Raw genomic sequence first — 19077 nt, forward strand, 5'->3', positions numbered from 1 at the left:
TTGCACAAATGTAGTACAGTTGCATGATTTATTATTATTATTATTCTGCAGATAATTGTACAACCATATTTATTTTTACTTTCTGGTACAAAGTGCAGAGTGTAACCAAAAAGATTTCACTCAAATTTTTGTCTAAATTTCCACTCCTAAATAGATTTTAAGTAGTTTTTTTCAGTTCTTCCACACACACACACACCTACAAGCGTGGACAACCCTAATATCCATTTTGACCAATGTCAATGGCCCTGGCTGTGCCATTGAAATTTTTAAGGGGTGTTTCAAGAGGTATTCTTTTTTTTAGAGGGGAATCTAGCTCTTGGGGTTTTGGGAGGGTGGGGGGGGGGTGCCTTTGCTCCTGGAGTGATTGGCACCTCTGGCAAATTGAAACACTTTAAGTTTGCATGGATTTAATGGAATTGCACTCAGTCATTTACTACTGATAGTCTGTTCATTAGATAATACACCTTTTCCATGCCAGGTAGATCTTTACCGTAAATAAGTTTTAAAAGAAAAAAAAACTTACTCTCGTTGTTTTACCTTGTCTAAAAATTTCAACCTTATATAAAAACATGAAGAAGGATATAAAATAACATGGTGTGATCCAAAAGTACTGAGCCTTTGTTTAAAAAGACAGATTTATTGAGCTGATCATCACAACTGACTAATAGTTTTAAAAATAGGCACCTCCTGCAACAATGTACTTCTATAGGCGGCTTTAAGCCATCCCTTAAGTCCTGTTTCAAGGTATCTGCAAGAACTGCCTTGACATGTGCTTGGATGTCCTCCATGAAGTCGAAACGTTTCCTTTTTAGTGCTGATTTTAATAGTGGAAACAAGAATAAGTCAGGAGGCCACAAGCCCAGACTGTAGGAAGGCTAGGGCAACACAGGAGCTTTGACTTGGATTTTCTTCAGTCAGAACTCTCGGCACAAGTTTCGCGCACTTTCCGAATGTGCAACTTCTCCGTTGCAATGCTTTGCATCGTTGTTTCCGATAAGTCCAGTGCTTTTGCTACTTGGCTGAGTCTCAAACACCAGTCCATGTTCAAAAATCTACACACTCGTTGCAAATTTACGTAAATTATGAAAGGCCTCTACTTGCAAATAGGACAGATACTCGGTCCCAAGCGCCTGTTCAAGCATTAGGAAAGTTTGGGAAGGATACAGGAAGCATTATTTGATCTCTTTGCATTGCTCAGACGAACTTTTCACATCGCCGTGTCATGAATCACCGTATAGGGGTTAGTGTTAAAGCCGATGGTGCTGCTCCGAAAGCTGGGAGGCGACTGACTTGCGTTGCGCTGTAAAGCCAACAACCCCCACAACCGTCGAGGCACGGAAGCATTGTTCAATGCAGATCTCTTTCAAGATCGTTTATCAGAATAAGCTATAAATTTCAGAGTTAAGTTAATAAACTATGAAGAATTTATTTCTATATTCTCGTGAAAGTATCCCTCACGTGTCGTTGCCTATTCAAGAATTATTGAAATTTGACTTGTTAGATCGATTTTAAAGATATCTAGCAGGAATTTTACTAAGGGTTGCAGGATCTATCTGGTACTTATATTATAAAAGTTACAAATTGCTATTTTTGGCGCATGCGCAATGAAAATTTATTGCTTTAAACGTTCATATTTCATGAAATTTTAAATTTTTTAAATTAATTTTTTTGTTTCTTTTGCCTACTGTCAAATATTCTGAAAGTTTAGTAAGATTTGACGGAAAACTAACTCTGCGTGTTATGAGCCAAAACCCTTCAAATAAAATTTGTATTTTTGAAGTAAATGCTTATATCTCCGAGAGATACTTTCACGAAAATATAAAAATAAATTTTATGTAGTTCGTTAACTTATTTCTGAAATTTATAGCATATTCCCAGCCAGGGGCGGACTGGTCAGGTCGGCTAGTCGGGGATCCTCGACTGGGCCAACCGCCGAGTGGGCCACTTCCAGCAATTTTTTTAATTGAATTTAATACAACTAAATTCACACCTAGCATTCTTTAAAGTGTTATAATATTTAAAAAAAAGCATGCAATTTGTTTACTCTATGTGAAAATAGCGTTTGGAAACAGATTTTTTTTTTCCATCCTAAGCAGGGACCAAAGTTAATAGCAGAAGTTTAGAAGAAGCTTTCCTCTTTTATCAACTTTATCTCTAGTTATTAGAGCTTTGGGGGCCATAACTCCCACACTGAGGAAACGAAAGGAGGCCAGAGAAAATGGGGTCCGACACAGCATGAAAAAGGACCCGGGACGAAAAATTAGTGTTAAAAGCTTATATTTGTACATCTATTAACAAAAATTAAAGTTGCCTGCACCATTAAACAAAGCGGCCCTGCCCTTCCAATGCGTGGGCCATGCTTTGGGGTGTTGATACAATGAGCAGGGGTATGCACAAGGGGAGGGTCGGAGGGACGCCTGTTGACCCGGTTCCAAGCCTGAAGGGGGCTTGAGATTTTTCAAATGAGGAGTGAAATAAATGTAGGGACGTAGGGGTAAACAAGATGGAGGGGGGCCCGTAAAAGTCATTTGTGACGGGCCGCAAAATGTCTGTGCACGCAGCTGGTATTTACGGATTGTGACAGATTCATTTAAATGCTGCTAGTTGGCAAGATATTCCATTGTTCTAGTGTAAATTTTCGCTATACAAGTATTATCATCTCAGAATCGCGTATGGGAGAGCAAGTCTGGACTAAGATCAGGGGTGTGCACAGAAATTTCGGGGGCCCTCACAAATGACTTTTCCCGGCCCGCTCCATATTGTTTACCCTTGTATTTCACGCCTAGTTTAAAAAATGTTGGGCCCCCTTCAGGCTCGGGCCCGGGCCAACAACTGTCCATTCTCCCCCGCCCCCTATGCACGCTCCTGAGGCCCTGAGGGGCGGATACACAAATAGTTTTTTTAAGGGGCTAAAAAAATTGAAAAGCTCACCCTCCCCTCCCCCATTACAATTTCTCATAGTGAAGTTTTCATGACTTTATTTTCAAATGTGTTTGATTTTTTTTTAAACTTTTTTTTCCCTTCAAGGTCCTTTAAGACCAATTAAAGTACTTTTAAGTACATAAATACTATGCATTTTTCTGTTTTGAATGTAGTAAATTATCTTTAACATTTCAAGCCAATTAAACACTAAACGCTACATAATTTCACTGAGATGCTGTAAAATGAGTGGTTTTAATTAGGAACATTTTCATAATGATTATGACACATGGACAAGGTTAGTAAAGAAACCCATACATCATTTGAGTTTTTTAAATGAATTGATATTTTAACCATAAAATATTATGTAAATAAGAAAATTATAACTTTATAAATAGGTTTTATTGAAGAATTCAGAAGCGACTTTTTTGAGAATTTCAAAGAGTTGCTGATTTTTTCTTAAAAATTCAAACACTACATGCCGTTTCAATTAATATTATGGTTTTGCCAAGAATCTATCATGTATGATTTATTTTATTTTGCATTTTTTAAAAGGTGGAAAAAAAATCTTTTATCTCGCAAATAGCTTCCGGGATTAAAACGACTTTTCTAGGCACATCTTCACGCAATTTTTTTTTAAAAAAGTCAATTACTGATTCCATCAAAAGAGAATTTATAGATGAATTGCGGTGCATTACGTTCCTTTTAGTTCGAAGTTAGTTAAATTGCCGCTGTGATCCCTGACTCTAGTTTACTTCTTTAGCAAACAAAAATGCATTTATTCAAATAAGATTTGTGTCTTTTGTGTTCTTTTTAAATAACTGTAAAACTTCATGTTAAAACTTCATGTTATTTAGAGAAATCAATTTTAAAAACGTATGATTAGTTAAGTTAATTTTTCTTTTTTTTTGGGGGGGGGGGTTCCCAGGCCCCCTGCCCCCCGTCCTATAAAATCCGCTACTGACTACGGTAAACTGAATCTGAAACAGGTCAAAATTTCGACTTAGAAGGGTGAACTCTTGAACATTGGCGGAATTAGGACTGACTTGGGGGGGACTGAGGAAGCGGGGTTTTTTTTTTTTTTGGAGCAACATTAGTTGTAATCAGGGCCAGATTTAGACTTAACAGTGTTCTTAAGGAATTTCAGGTATGAGGTCTCTTTGTAATCCGAAAGTCACCAGTGATAGCCTTCAGTTTGCAGTTGGGGACTTAGATGGAAGAAACAGTTTACGCCCAAATTTTTTCCTTTTTTAATTCATTTTTACGTGTGGGGAATATAGATGTTCCTACTGGTGCATCATCGAGACACGAATGTAAGATTGGACCTCTGCTTTGTAGTCAATTATGTGGGGAAAATATTAGCCTTTCTATCGGACAGTGATGAATATATGTTGGTCTTACTAAAAATGAATGAGTCTGGACTTACCTGGTTTTTGCATCAAGGCCCTCATTTGTGTTTTTCAGATTTAAATACCGAAAAATTGTCAAAGTTTTCTAACCTTCGCTATTCTCTTTAAGTCACTAAGGATAGCTTAAAATTTCATTTATAGAAATTTCCGTGGGAGAGCTCCGTAAATCTTTTATCTGCACTATAGCCTAAAATTGATTTCAATTTCAGGAAAAAATGCTTAGGGGGAACTGGTGTTTCCCTCAGACCAAAAAACGGGCAGTGCGCTTTCAGATAAAAGAGTAAGTTTTGAGAGAAATTTAGTCAAATAAAAAATATGCTTTTACTTTTTAGTATACTAGGTATACATACAAAGTTCAAGTGTTTCGATAGTAATTATTTTTAAAATTTGAAAAGCTTTTTGATGTTTAGTTGAAAAGGTAATGCAAAACACATTCAGATATATTCTAATAAAATTCTTGAGTGATTGAAACGAGGGAGTGACGTTTCAAGGACAGGCTTGTGTGAATCTTGACCTTTTGGAAAAAAAATCGGTTTTGTGAAGTTTTGTTTGAACTTTTAAAGGGAGAGGAGAGTTGTTTAAGTGTTGGGTCAAAGGTTAACTTAAAAGCGGAAGGGGACGACGCCCTCGTAAAAAGTCTTGGGGGAAATACTCGGGAAAACTTTCCCCTTTCCTTTCAATGTTTCCTTTATGTTTTTAAAATTTCAGTGTCTAGTAATTCCGAAGGGGAGTCGCCGGATTCCCTGTAGTAACGAAATGTAGTTTAAAATTGGGTGGAGTACACTTCAGTTTTTAAATGCTTCCAGATGAGATCACTGAGCACCTACTCTCTCAAACGTGACCAAAGATAGTTTTGCGTTTTTTGATAGTTCAAATTCGAAACGTTTTCGTTGAGAGCTTCCGATTCTTCCCTGTTCGATTAATTTTACCATGGATAGCCTAAAATTGCATTTTTAAAATTCCCATTTCGGAGAATTTCTGAGAAGAGCCCCCGACATTCTACTGTAAACATAGCTAGACTAAAACAGACTTCAAGTTTGAAAAAAAAAAAGTTAAGAAAACAAAATCATGGGGGAACCCCTTCTTTTCCCACTCCCCTAACGTTACCGAAAATTGCGAAATTGCGGTTTTTGACATCAACTTTGAAATAATCGCTTTATTTTACGTTTCATAATTTTTTTTTTAGAACATTAAAATAGTTGTATAGAACTACAGTTGTAGTATAATGTCTTTGCTCGACTCAGAAGAATCGAGATCCGGTACTGTTTGATTTAACGTTTTTAATTTACAGACGTGGGCCAAAATATTCTTTTGCCGACTGAGCCAAAGTCAGTCAGTCCGCCCCTGTTCCCAGCTATTTACGATGAAGAATGATCAGAAACCTATTTTTGCTTTCTCAATTTGTTGCTGGTCCCTTAAATGAATAGTTGATTCAATTTTTATTGGGAAATGACAGCTGGAGTATACCTTTTATGTGATTTTTTTTGTTTGTTTTTTCATTTTCGAGCGTAATTTTTGCTCGCACGGAAGACATAGGTAGGAGGACAAACCTTTGTCATGCCTGAGAGCGAGTTATGTGATTTGTTTAGCACGCATGTTTCTTCTTCTTCTTCTTCTTCTATTTTTTTTTTTTTTTTTTAATTTTTAAAGTTCAAATAGTTATGCATTTTATGAATGGTTTAATAAGTGTGTACAATGCCGTTTGAACTTATTGTTTAGCAACCCTAAAGAAGTTTTGTACCAAAAGTCAGTTTTGATCAGTAACAGCCTTGTCAAACTTTGCTGAAAATGATTTCATATGAAAAACATTTCATAATTTTTTAAAAATGAAAATACTTGTTCAAGTGCTCAAGGAATGAGAAAAATAACACACATTATATAATAAATGTTTTTTTTTATTTTATCATTATTATAATTATTATTACTACTGTTGATATTTTGCACTTAAATCTTCGAACAAGGAAAGGCTTGTAAAAAGTTTCGATTTTTTTAGATATGTTAATGCAATTATAATTTATGAGAAATTAATTTTATATTCTGAAATTAATAAATACATTATTATGAAAGATTTTTTTTTTTTTTAGGATTTTCAATTACAGTAAGGATTAATGAGAGAAGCATGTAACGCTTTTCATTAAAATAAAAAATATTTTCGTCGCATAAAACGTTTTTACCGAAATTTCTTCAAAAAGAGAGAGAAGATTTTACCATGGGTAGCCTAAAATTGCATTTTTAAAATTCCCATTTCGGAGAATTTCTGAGAAGAGTCCCCGACATTCTATTGTAAACATAGCTAGACTAAAACAGACTTCAAGTTTGAAAAAAAAAAGTTAAGAAAACCAAATCGTGGGGGAACCCCTTCTTTTCCCACTCCCCTAACGTTACCGAAAATTGCAAAATTGCGGTTTTTGACATCAACTTTGAAATAATCGCTTTATTTTACGTTTCATAATTTTTTTTTAGAACATTAAAATAGTTGTATAGAACTACAGTTGTAGTATAATGTCTTTGCTCGACTCAGAAGAATCGAGATCCGGTACTGTTTGATTTCATATGAAAAACATTTCATAATTTTTTAAAAATGAAAATACTAGTTCAAGTGCTCAAGGAATGAGAAAAATAACACACATTACCTATACAATAATTTTTTTTTATTTTATCATTATTATAATTATTATTACTACTGTTAATATTTTGCACTTAAATCTTCGAACAAGGAAAGGCTTGTAAAAAGTTTCGATTTTTTTAGATATTTTAATGCAATTATAATTTATGAGAAATTAATTTTATATTCTGAAATTAATAAATACATTATTATGAAATATTTTTTTTTTTTTTTTAGGATTTTTAATTACAGTAAGGATTAATGAGAGAAGCATGTAACTCTTTTCATTAAAATAAAAAAATATTTTCGTCGCATAAAACGTTTTTACTGAAATTTCTTCAATAAGAGAGAGAAGATATCTTAACGATATACTGTAAGTTGTGCTTAAAAAATACTTTGTCGAATCGGGGGGAAAAAAAGCGACACCAAATGACAAAAAAAAAAAAAAAAGACACATCCCAATGCTTCTTATTAACTAAAATGTTACCAGTGATTGATCTAATTGTATTATTAGTCTACGGATGCTTCTAGTTTGCTGTAAGAGAAAGTGGAGATACGTTTTTATGTTACTTAAGTTTCAAATTTTCCGTTTTTAGATTTTTCATAGCTGAGATGATATTATTTTCGATTTGAAACTATTGAGAGTGTGTGTGGGGGGGGGGATTCTGCTAAGGATTTTGAATTATTCCGATACGGTAAAGATTTGGAACTAAAAAAACATTGTTCTATGCTTTTTCATATTTCATTATAGTTTTGGATGATTTCCATTTCAATTTTTAAAAAAAAATGTAAATTCAAATTTGTGTCTGAATAATATGCAATTTATGTAATTGCGTCCTGGTGTTCGATTGTTATAAGGCTTTTTCTTTACTAATTTTAGTTCTGATTTTACTACTAGTTTTGAAAAGAAATTCACTTTGTAACAAGGACAATTCTTTCAGTTTTCTCCTTGTAAATTATGGGTGAGGGAGGGATAATAGTTTTATTACTTTTTTAATTTAGAAAAGAATTTTATTGTTTCTGAAGTTATGGGAGAAATGATTTTCTCAAACAGTAATGGTATGTTTCAAAGCTACAAATAAATATTACTTGTGTTTTCTTTTTTTTTCGAAAGAGTCAAGATTTATATCTTTCATTCCAAAACAACAAATAATTTTTTCTTCCATTATTTACCACAAAATGCATTGCATTTGTATCTAGAATTTATATATATCTTTAAAATAATACAAATTACTTTTTTGCTCGTTATTTATTTACTCCAACTTCTTTACATCTTTCATTTTCATCTCGAGTTCTGACTTTCATTCTGAACTTTTTTTTTTAAATGTCAGTGTTTACCTACAACGTTATTACCTGCACAAAGTGTTCATCTTATATTCTTATCTGGAATTATAGGTATATTTCGTTTCAAATTGAAAATCTACTTTTCTTTCAGTAAAAACCACAACCTTTTCTTATATTCCATTTTCATATATAATTACGTACTTCATTCGAGGAGGATTCCCCCCACCCCTTTCTTCTTTTTTTTAAATATTGTTTTTAATTCTTCACGATAAACTTGGTTACATGTTTCATTACCTAAGCTAAAATATTTCATACCTAACTTTTAAATAAAAATTTCTTTGATTGTTTATCACAAATTTCGTTACGATTTATGAACATGAAAAAGTGTTCGTCAGCGTATAAAAGCAGCAATCAAACAGTACCAAAAATGACATTTTGAGCAATACAATAATTTATTGTTAAAAAAAGCATATGCTTTGGATAAAAACAATGCACACATTGTAAAACCCTAAAATATCACAAAGATCACGGAATTGTTTGTTCCGGGGCACCTTCGACTAATGAACAATAAATATATGAGTTAATGAATTCAATAAATACATGAGAAGTGATAGTGATGAAATGAAAAGTGTATATATAAAAGTTTCTCTGCTTATTCTGAAAATGGCTGCTGGCTTTTGCTTTTTTTTTCTGTGATAAAAGCATTATATACATCTAGGATATATTACATTTTCCCTCTTCCAGAATATACACTTACGCCATTATATTTTACATTGGTATTATTAATTTAATTTGTAATTCACAGAACTTTGCAGAAGCAAAGTTTGGAAATACAAAATTAGTAAGCTGGCAGCAAAGAATGAGATACGTTTCTAAAATAGAAACGAAATAATTTAAAATACTTTTGAAACATTTTAGTCAACATTTATTTAATTTTTAGCCATTTTGATTGTAAGAAAAATATCCTCTCTATATCTTAAATGGGTTCTAGCACAATGGAATCGTTTTATTACAAGTTGCATTATAATGGCTCTTCATAACTTATTCTCATGTGTAAATAGCTTGAATTCCGTCTGATATGTGGCAGTAAGAAGCAAAGGGATGTGAATGTTCTTTTTTTTTTTTTTTAAGTTTTGAGTAAAACGCTTTCAAAGTTCATACCCTTGATAGACTTTAATTGTACGTTATTTTTTTCTAAATCATACTGTATAGCAGCTCCCTGTCAAGAATACCTTTGATATATCTTGCTTCAAAACAAATGAGAGTTTCTCCTACCACTTGTACTATTAATCTCCCAACTCAAAATTTAGCATTTACGCCCCTTTGCTTCTATAGATGGGGCAAACCTAACCTGGTAGCGTGAATGATGACTTCGCAGATCCTAATCGCTGCATCACGACACTGCCAGGTTAAGTTTGCCCCAACTGTAGGTGCCTCATATGCAGAAATTCACACAAAATTAAAAAGACGTACTGAAGTTAAGCGGTGTGTACATAAAATATACTTGTAAAGAATCTTTTGTATTTTGGGAGCTAACACCCAGAAAAAAAATTCTGACTGTTCTCTGGAGTACATTTAGAATTATTTAATTTCAGATTGAAATAAAAAGAGACTAAAAAAACTGAATGGCAAAACAAATCATTACTGTATTTCAATCAATAATGTTTGGTTTTTAACTTTCATCGTTGTACCACAAGAGGGTTGAATTACAATTGTGTGCCAGCAGCTGGACACTTGTAAAAATTGACAAGTGTGTGCTTTCCTTCTCGGATCTATCTCCTGGATCAGGCGAAGAAGCTTCTCGTGGAAGATTCCTTCGGCCTTAGAATCTTGGTCCATCACCGGTTTTCTTCATGAGTCAATCTTTAGAGAGACTGTTTCCGTGTTGGTGCTACCTGAAGTCCACTAGTTCATCCATCACCGGTCTATCAGCTTGCAAGCTAGATGGTACATATGTATCATGTTACACACCATGGCTAGCATGTTCACTATGGCGCAAAGACCATGGAATCTCCTGAACCTTGCGTGCAGTGCTGAGTATCCAGGGCAGGATTTCAGCTTCTCTGTGGGCGTAAAGCGACCTACAACTTCCTGTCCGATTCCGGCTGCTTCTTCTAGTTTTGCCCGCTCCGTCATTGTCTCGATCATGTCTGGCACTATGTACATCATGCCGGACAAATCACAGAGGAAACATATTGCCAAAGCCCATCTCTGCAAGGAAAAAAAAATAATTAATTAAAATTTTTAAGAGATTTTTTTGTTTTTAAATTACGGCGGCCAAGTTAGGTCAATAAATAAAATGGAGAGATCAGAGTTAAAATAACATATATTGAACCATTGGAATTATATTTTTTAAAAAACATTTAACTGATACTAGAGGGTATAAAAGGACGTGAGAAGCAAAGGGATGTAAGGACATATTCAAATTTCAGTAAAACGCGTTTAAAATTTCGATCCTAGGTAAGCTGTCATTGAAAAGTTTTTCTAAATCATGCTGTATCTCAGCACGTACCAGAGTGCTACTAGTGATGTCTCTTGCCCTCAAGAAAGAGGAAAGATTCACCCACTGGTCATCTCCAAATTTTTAATTTGGCACTAACATTCTTTTGCTTCTCACTGCCTCATATATTAAATTTTAAATGCGTGCAAAGTATTAATAATTTGATTTATTCTTTGACGTGGCACTAAGAAAAATTAATTCTTGTGACTCAGCTTAAGAACCATTAACAACTTAAAATTTTCTCTTAAAATGCGTGTTTATGGATAGAGTCGTAAGTTCTTCACTAGAGCTTTGCCAAATGCTCATTCAAAAGTCTATCCATTATTCAACTTAAATGCTCATTGTTTTCAAGTTGCTTTGTTTAATCGTTCCCCACGTTTTGTTTTTATCATGCGAAAAGGGTGCCATGTTTTCATACTTCAATCAACTTGTTAAAGTCAAAAAGTGTATTCTTCCACCTTACACTGTAAAAACGATTCCGAAACGTTCCTGGAAAATAACGGGCGGTTGACGTGCCCAATTTCTGCCAGTAACGTATCTTGCAAAAAACAAGAACGTTTTCTACTAAAATTCTTTAACCTTCCTGGAATTATCCTCGAAGCCTGCTGAAAAATTCAGAAATCTTCCTGTTAAAAGCCAGTCGAGTCTCTGGGATTTTAGAGTAAACTTAAGTGGAAACATTGTAATAGCTTGACACCTTCCTGATTTATCAAGAAGATTCCAAAAGCAGTATTGCAAGCATGGCCAAAACTAAGAGGGAATTACCAGCAAGTATCAAGAATTTTACTCGCCTGGAATTCTTGCAAAGCTGCACAGTCGTTAGATATATTTGCTTCCTTTAGGAGATTAAACAGTGTGGATAGGCCACAATCATATAGAAGCCGATACATTTTATAAATACGCTCAGTTAATCTTTAAACTGGGAACTTAAAATATTTTTTCACAACAGTGAGAGATCTGCATTCGTGCGACTTATAGCAATTCAGGAAATTTTTTGACGATGATACTTGATTTTTCCAGGAAGTGGATAAAAAGCATTGAAATACTGAAACGTTACATAGAAATACTCAGTAACGTTTCGGAATTTTTTTACATTGGAATTTGGGTTTTACAAAATGCTTAGCACTGAACTCTTCATTAAATCTTTATTATTTATTTTTTTAATATCAGGTAACAAATCAGAAGTGCTACGTACTTGTGTTATAGATTCTGGATTCTGCAAGATAAATATCCACAAAGTTAGGAACCCTAGGACGGAGTTTAAGAGGAAGTAGTTCGGAAAGAGATGCCTCTGCACAAGTCCAAATATTTTTCGGGGAAGTTTGAAAAACAGCACGATACCTGAAAAGATGAATTTAAATTTTGAGTAAAGATAAATCACACAGATAACAAAACAACATTTTTGAATAGAAAACAATTCAGTAGGAGCGAATGAAACAGTAAGGAAAGGTCATTTTTCTGTAATCAGCCTCACTACAATAACTGCGCTTGCCTCGTTCAAAATTTGATCTCATCTTGAATGATTCCGTGGAGAAAGGCAATGGGGGGGGGGGGGGGGTTACGAGATAAACAACCCTTGAACCTAGAATACAAGGTTTTCAAGCCATATAATTTATCAGGAGCGTCATTTAGAGTTTTTCCTGTCACCCTCCCCCCCCCCCCCCCCTCCACACACACAAACTAGAAAAGGGTGTGTGCTCAATTCAAATTATACTGAAAAGCAACCAAACCACGCTCAAAAAAGATTGTTTTTCAATTTCTAGTGTTAACAATTTTGCGAATTCTGTATTCCAAAGTATTACTTTTAACGTTATACTGAACTACTAGCGGGGATAGAATATTCTTCGGGAAAAAAAGGGGGGGGGCATAACCAACTTGATTTTTTTTCTGAAGTTTTTTAAATTTTTTATACATGTAATATTACTTTCAAGGATAGGTATCAGGTCCGTCATTTAGGGGGGTTAGTAGGGGGCATTTGCCCCCTCCCCCGAATCTGACTTTGAAAAAATAATGTATTTACATATGCATGCGTCGAGGCTTTAGAAAACTTCCTTTAAGCACGAAAATTGTGTAAAATGTTAAATCTCATTTATATGTAAAAGCATTAAATTTTTAAAGTCGGGGGAGGGGAGGGGCAATTGACCCTCCTGACCCCAGTAAATGACGAATTGCGTATAGTGCAGGAAATGTAGCAATTTAAATTGCATCCATTTTTTTGAAGCACCCTGAATTTTGGTGTATTCTAAAGCATGCAAAGAGAAGGATGCATTAGCTCACCTGATATGAAAGTCATCCATATTTGTGTTCCAAAGTGCGTAGCGAAGGATGCCAGGTACAACAAGGTGCAGGACCACGATGTGGACGGCGTCCTGCTGCCAGCTGTGAGCATCAGGAAAGAAGCGTACAAGAAGGCCAGTGTCGTGGCTAGGTTCGTGCACCGCGACAGACTGATGACCAACCTGGGGAAAGAAGGTAAATAATTAGAACAAAGAGAGCAACTTTAATTATGGAGTGAAATCCCGTTTCAACGAACTTCAACGGATCACACAGTTTTGCTCGTAGTAAGCGGAATTACAAGCCGTGTAATGAATGTTAAATCAGGACTAAAAATTTGCTTCATCAAAACGGATATTTTGTTGTTTTCGTGTTCATTGTAACGGGATTTCTCTGTACAAGCATCTGTTACAGGACTTTTCGTAGAAATTTGTTTTAGTCTAAAGTTAAGTAACAGAAAGAAGCCGTGTAAGGAGAGAGAGTTACTGAAACTATCGGAGAGGAAGAGATGGTTTATGGTGCACAGACTGTGAACTTCACTTTTTTTGGGGGGGGGGGGAGTAATTTTTGAGATTTTTTTAAAAATATTGGGTGGGAGCTATCTCATTTCAGGGGTGGGTTTTGAGAGAAGGAGCTCCTTTTAGGGGTTCTCCGTAACATTTAAGAAGGGTGCTCCTCCGTCCTTGGGTCAGGGGGGGGGGGTAGAATGAAGGAGGGATCATACATGATTCGGCAAATAAAACTATGGTATGATTATAATGAAAAAAGAAAGTTTAAAATGATGTTTCTACCAAACTGGTTTGACGTATCTATGAATTCCGATAGTGTTGATTGGAAATAAAAAGCCGCACAGATCACAGATGAAAAAAAAAAAAAAAAAATAGAGATAATGCACCGAAGAATCAATAACGGTAAGCTATAGTTACCCAAAAGTTAATAAATTTTTAATTCGCATATTCCAAGGCTATTTTTAAAAAATCAGGCTTCAAAAACAATATAAAAGAAAATTCAATTTTCTAAAGACACGTGTTTAGTTTCAATAAGCAATAAAATTGTGTAAATATATTTCAATGCAATAATTCAGATGAACAATTTTTCAACAAGTTAAACCTTGTAATTAAGAAAATAAAAATATTGAAGAAAAATAGCGAGATATCAACTGTTCTATACCAAAAGTCTGTGGTCTAACACTTAAAATAAAAATAATATTTAAAACAGATTTTTTTTTAATACATGTGAATTGAATTAGAATTGAATAATTATAGTTCAAAAAGAAGTAAATCAGATTATAAAAGACTTTGAGAGTGACAAAATTTAGTGCAGGTTTTTTCTTAAGCATTTGAATGTAGAAAATAATTTTAAATTTTCTTATGTCTCAATTGCAATATAATAACAACTATAATAAGAGTAACATAAACGTTCAAAATGCAGTAAAGGCTTTAACCGTTAGCTTTTTTAATATTCTTAAGTAGGGTAAGTATTACAATAGAATCTATAACGAAACAAAAGTTAAAAATACTAAATTTTAAAAGAAAATATTCATCAAATAATCGGCACAAAATTTTAGTACCCTTGTAAATGAAACATTGAATCGAAAATCTTCAGAAACGAAACAGTTTTAAAAGTAATTGTAAAAAAATAGTTAATTATTTGAAATTTTTCATATAAAAAATAGAAAAATTTATTTTTAATCTAACTTTGAAAACAAATTTTAAATATTTCAAGAATGGAAATTTTTCATCACTGAAACAAAATATCAAAGCAAAAACGCAGAAAAATCTTTCATTGAAAATTATTTTTCGGTGGTATTCAAGGTACGCAAACATATTCACCCCTGCAAGCTATTCTTTAATTTACCTTCGCTGAACTTCGGAATTAGAGAATAAAAAGATCAGCAGCCGTTCCGGTTGGCAGACGACAGCGTTTGTTCGTTTCGTGCTAAATGGGTCATCTGACGCAACAAAGAAGCATCATTGCTGCTCTTGAGAAGTGCTTTTCCCGCCAGATTTCGAGTTAAGTTAAAGGAATAAATAAGTATCTGAGTTTCATCTAATTATTCTCAAGTGTTCTGACACGTTAATTACTGCTAATTTCTTACGTTTAAAGCAATATTTATTTGAGTATTTGTTGCTTTATGTTTTGAGCAAGAATGAAAAATGATTCAATAAGTAAGTAAATTATTTAAAAAAATAAATAAATAAACACAGAAAAAACTATCAGATTTTTTTCCCTCAATTGTTTGAATGCAAAATGTAGAAATTTTAATAAAAATAAGATTTTTCTTTTTCCCTTGATCTTTTAAAAGTTTATTATCCTTGCCCATTTTAGTTAAAATTAACTTTAAATACTTTTAAAAAAATACTTATGCTTTTACATTTATTAACTCTTTAGCATGAATAGTAAAATTAGCTTTTTCGGAAATCATTAAGGTGATGTGCAAAATAATTTTCAACTAAAAAATTTCATTAAATTTTTGTATAAAATACAGCTAATTAATAAAAGCATTTCAAAGAAAAAAAAATCATTTAAAAATATTGTCGTGAATAAAAACATTGTTAAAAATATTTAACAGGTTAAATTATTACAGTGGACAAAAAGGAAATTTGATACATAAATATTTATTAATGGAGCAGTTAAATGTTGAACAGGCAAAAATATTTGAAAATAAATAAATAAATAATACTTACGAAATGTGGATGCGGTGAGGCATCACGCTAAATTGAGAAGGTATCCTCATGTTTAATGACTTAAGAAAGCAAGCCCACATAAGTAGCACACAGAATTCAAGAAAATGATAAAAAGCGATACTTCAGATGAATCGAGAGTCTTATATAGGCTCCTCTAAAACAAGACGTCTCTTGCATCATGCAATTGCGTCATGAAGCATGCTATTGGATAGGTGATCACGTGGTTTTCAGAAGCGCTCCTCGCATTGGTTGAGAATCTACCGCTCTTCACGGGACTCTCGTGTTCGGTTTCATCCCTGTCGCGTTTTACGTTAGTTTTAAAACTCAAAGAAAACGCGAAAAAATATTTTAACATTACACCTAGTTTTTGTACTTTAAGGCATGCTTTATTTAGTTTTTATTGTTTAAACAAAATACAAAAAGGCAGAAATTTCCTTTGAATATAACTTAAAATGCATCGTTTAGTAGTTTTAAATAATAAAAGTTATAAAATAATTCTCCGAAAGGTTCTCCTGCAAAAAAGTTACATCATGATAATGAAACAACTACTTCTTAGGGGGGAAAACTAAAAAAAATGTCTTGAAAAAAGAAAAAAAAAAACATTGTTTTGGTTAAATATGGGGATCAAAAGACGAAAAAAAAAAGATTATCAAAAAAAATTATTTTTTAACTTTTACTTTAGACAAGAAGAGATATTTTCTCATTCCAAAAATATGTAATTTATATATGTCTAGACAAAAGAGACCTGTTATCAAAGGAGTTTTAAGTGTGAGGCAGTATGCAACACTGTAAAAAAATTCCGAAACGTTACTGGGTATTTCCGTGTCATGTTTCGGGATTTTAATGGTTTTTATTCACTTCCTGGAAAAATTAAGTATTCTTGACAAAAAGTTTTCCGAATTGCTACAAATCGCAAGAATGCAGACCTTTCACTGTTGTGAAAAATATTTTTAGCTCCCAGTTTAGAGATTAACTGAGCGTATTTATAAAGTGTATCGGCTTTGCTTCAAGTACGGCCCGTCCATGCTAATTAAGCTTCCAAAGGGAGTGAAAAAGTGTGGACTGCATTGCTGTGCAAAATTTGCAGGCAAGTAAAATTCTCGTTACTTACTTGCACTTCTAGCGTAACTTTGGCCATGTTTGCAATAATGCTCTTTTAACTTCCTCGATAAATCAGAATGAAGCGAAGATATTATTTCCATAGACACGACTGGTTTTAGGCGGGAGGATTTCTGAATTTTTCAGGAGGCTTCCAGGATAATATCAGGAATGTTACTGAATTTTAGCGGAAAAAGTTCCTGGAATTTGCAAGATATGTTACTGGCAGATATTGGGCACATCAGCTGCCCATTATTTTCCAATAACGTTTCCGAATCGTTTTTACAGTGAAAGCTCAACTTCTAGGGAATCTAACATTTTTAGAAAAACCTTTGGTAAAAGCAATTTTAGGTGAGAAAAATTACGAATATCTTTAAATGTTTGACTCTGCATTTTTAAAAACATTACAAATGGTAAAGTAAATTAAAATGAGATTCAAGACTTGAATTGTGTGCTTAAGATGTACAGAGAAAATTTCAAGGTAATTTTCTTTTTTGCTTTAAAAAAAAGTGTCTCACTGAATATCGTTTATTTTCCGGGTTTTTTTTTTATTAAGTGCTTAGGTGAATATCAGTTTTTTTTTTTTCTCGAAAACATAATATTTTATTTCAGGCAATGTTTTAAAATCTTTTTCAGTAAATATAATTTTAAATAGCACAAACATTTCCCGTGTAGTAGTCTAAAGCACAACAAAAATTTTCAGTTTTAAACAATCATTTTATAAAAATATATGAAAGTTTAAAAAGGAACGGTTTTTCCTCGATTTCGTGGAGCAGAAGAAGTTTTAGTCCCTTTTCTTGCAACAATTGCTTTCAATGAAAGTTGCCAGAACAATATTAAAAGTTTATACAAATAAAAATTGATGCGTTTACGTTAGGAAAATTGTTTCCATAATTTTAAACATCATAAAAAGTTACGGTTTTCCGTTAAAATATTGAGCTTTAACTAAGAGAATATTACCCAATATAAAACTGATAATTATGTTTTGGCCATTATTCACATACATTCATAGTTTCTGTATCGGTATACTTCGCTCTAAATTGCAAGTTTTTTCATAAAATGAGTAGTTGAGTTGTTCTATAAAAGAATTTAATTGATAATTATTCCGAATGTTTTTTACTGATCTTAACGAAATATTTTCTCTTGCATCATTATATTATTTTTGTTAGCGGTTTATTTTCCTGTTTTCTCCGTTTCATGTGCATAAATTCTTTACTGCACTGAATTGATTGGGTAGATCAAATGATGGATTTTGTTTCTTTCACAAACAAAGAAAAAAAAATTAAATAAATAGATCCGCAAAAATCAACTCCAAGTTTTATTTCTTTTCTTTTATTTTATGACATTAAAATGCTTAAATATGGTTCACATCCAATCGGTGTTCGATAAAAATAAAAGCTTTTAAGGAAGAATAAAATGTTTTATTTGTTAACTTTTAACAAGTGATAAACCTGCTTTTTGACATTTAAATTAACTATGCAAAACATTTTTACAAACATAAAACGCATAGAAAATAAAATACATTACCGCTCTAAATATTTTACTCATTTGCTGTAGGACGTGTAGATTTGTCCACTCTTAACCAAACCAATGACATTTTTTCGGTCTTGTTAGAAAATCTTTTGCAGAGAAATTAAAAGATACCGTCCGGTATGGGGTCATTTCCAAAATTTTGAATGTATTTTTTTTTCTGAAAGAGCATGCTTAGAAACATAGAATCTGACCATTTTTTGATAATTTTTTTTACGCTTAATATTTTAAAAAAATTACTTAAATCGGAACGCTTTTATTTTTTACGGCTTTTGCCGATGACATCACAAATGATGAAATGCCATTCAGTGTTGCCATTCACAGTGCAAAATATTTAATTCGCATCTTTACTCATGTGTATTGGCAAGATATTATTGATAGCAAGCGCAGAGCGCAATATTTAATTCGTTGCTTGATTATCATAACGTGGAAACGTAGTAGAAAGATGCGGCAAAGTGCATCATTTGTGACGTCATCAAAACCACGCCTTGTTTGAAAAATCGGACATTCTTAAAAATTAATTTTAAAAAAAACTGTTGGGGAAAATGAAAGTATTTTCTGGGTCCATATGATTTTTTTTTTTTTTTTTGCTCATTCTATCCATTTCAGTGACTAAAAGAAGTACTTTTGACTGAAGGGAACCACCCCATTGTAGGTGAAGTCAACACATAGATACGTCCTAAATATCAGGGGGGGGGGAGGAATAATGTTTTTACGTGGAAAATAATTTATTGCATTTACAGTAAACTCCCGATTACCCGCGGAATTGGA

At 33.2% G+C, this 19077-nt stretch overlaps 1 protein-coding gene across 1 annotated transcript; it reads right to left on the bottom strand.

Moving 5' to 3' along the window:
* Positions 1-8715: 8715 nt before the first annotated feature.
* On the bottom strand, positions 8716-15797 carry LOC129220532 (transmembrane protein 205-like). The gene is made up of 4 exons (XM_054854961.1): positions 15679-15797; positions 12995-13176; positions 11913-12058; positions 8716-10428 (listed from the first exon to the last, which is right to left on the bottom strand). The coding sequence occupies exons 1-4, from the start codon at positions 15756-15758 to the stop codon at positions 10135-10137; spliced, it is 702 nt and encodes a 233-aa protein (XP_054710936.1). The 5' UTR covers positions 15759-15797; the 3' UTR covers positions 8716-10134.
* Positions 15798-19077: the final 3280 nt, after the last annotated feature.

Source organism: Uloborus diversus, chromosome 4 (genome assembly GCF_026930045.1).
Source record: "Uloborus diversus isolate 005 chromosome 4, Udiv.v.3.1, whole genome shotgun sequence".
In the NCBI taxonomy this organism is placed as follows: Eukaryota; Metazoa; Arthropoda; class Arachnida; order Araneae; family Uloboridae; genus Uloborus; species Uloborus diversus.

Excerpts from the sequence above, each read along its gene's own strand:
- LOC129220532 (XM_054854961.1), bottom strand. The coding sequence starts at position 15,758 with ATGTGGGCTTGCTTTCTTAAGTCATTAAACATGAGGATACCTTCTCAA. Across the intron at positions 13,177-15,678 it reads CCTCACCGCATCCACATTTC|GTTGGTCATCAGTCTGTCGC; the intron begins GTAAGTATTATT and ends TTCTTTCCCCAG. Across the intron at positions 12,059-12,994 it reads ATGGATGACTTTCATATCAG|GTATCGTGCTGTTTTTCAAA; the intron begins GTGAGCTAATGC and ends TCATCTTTTCAG.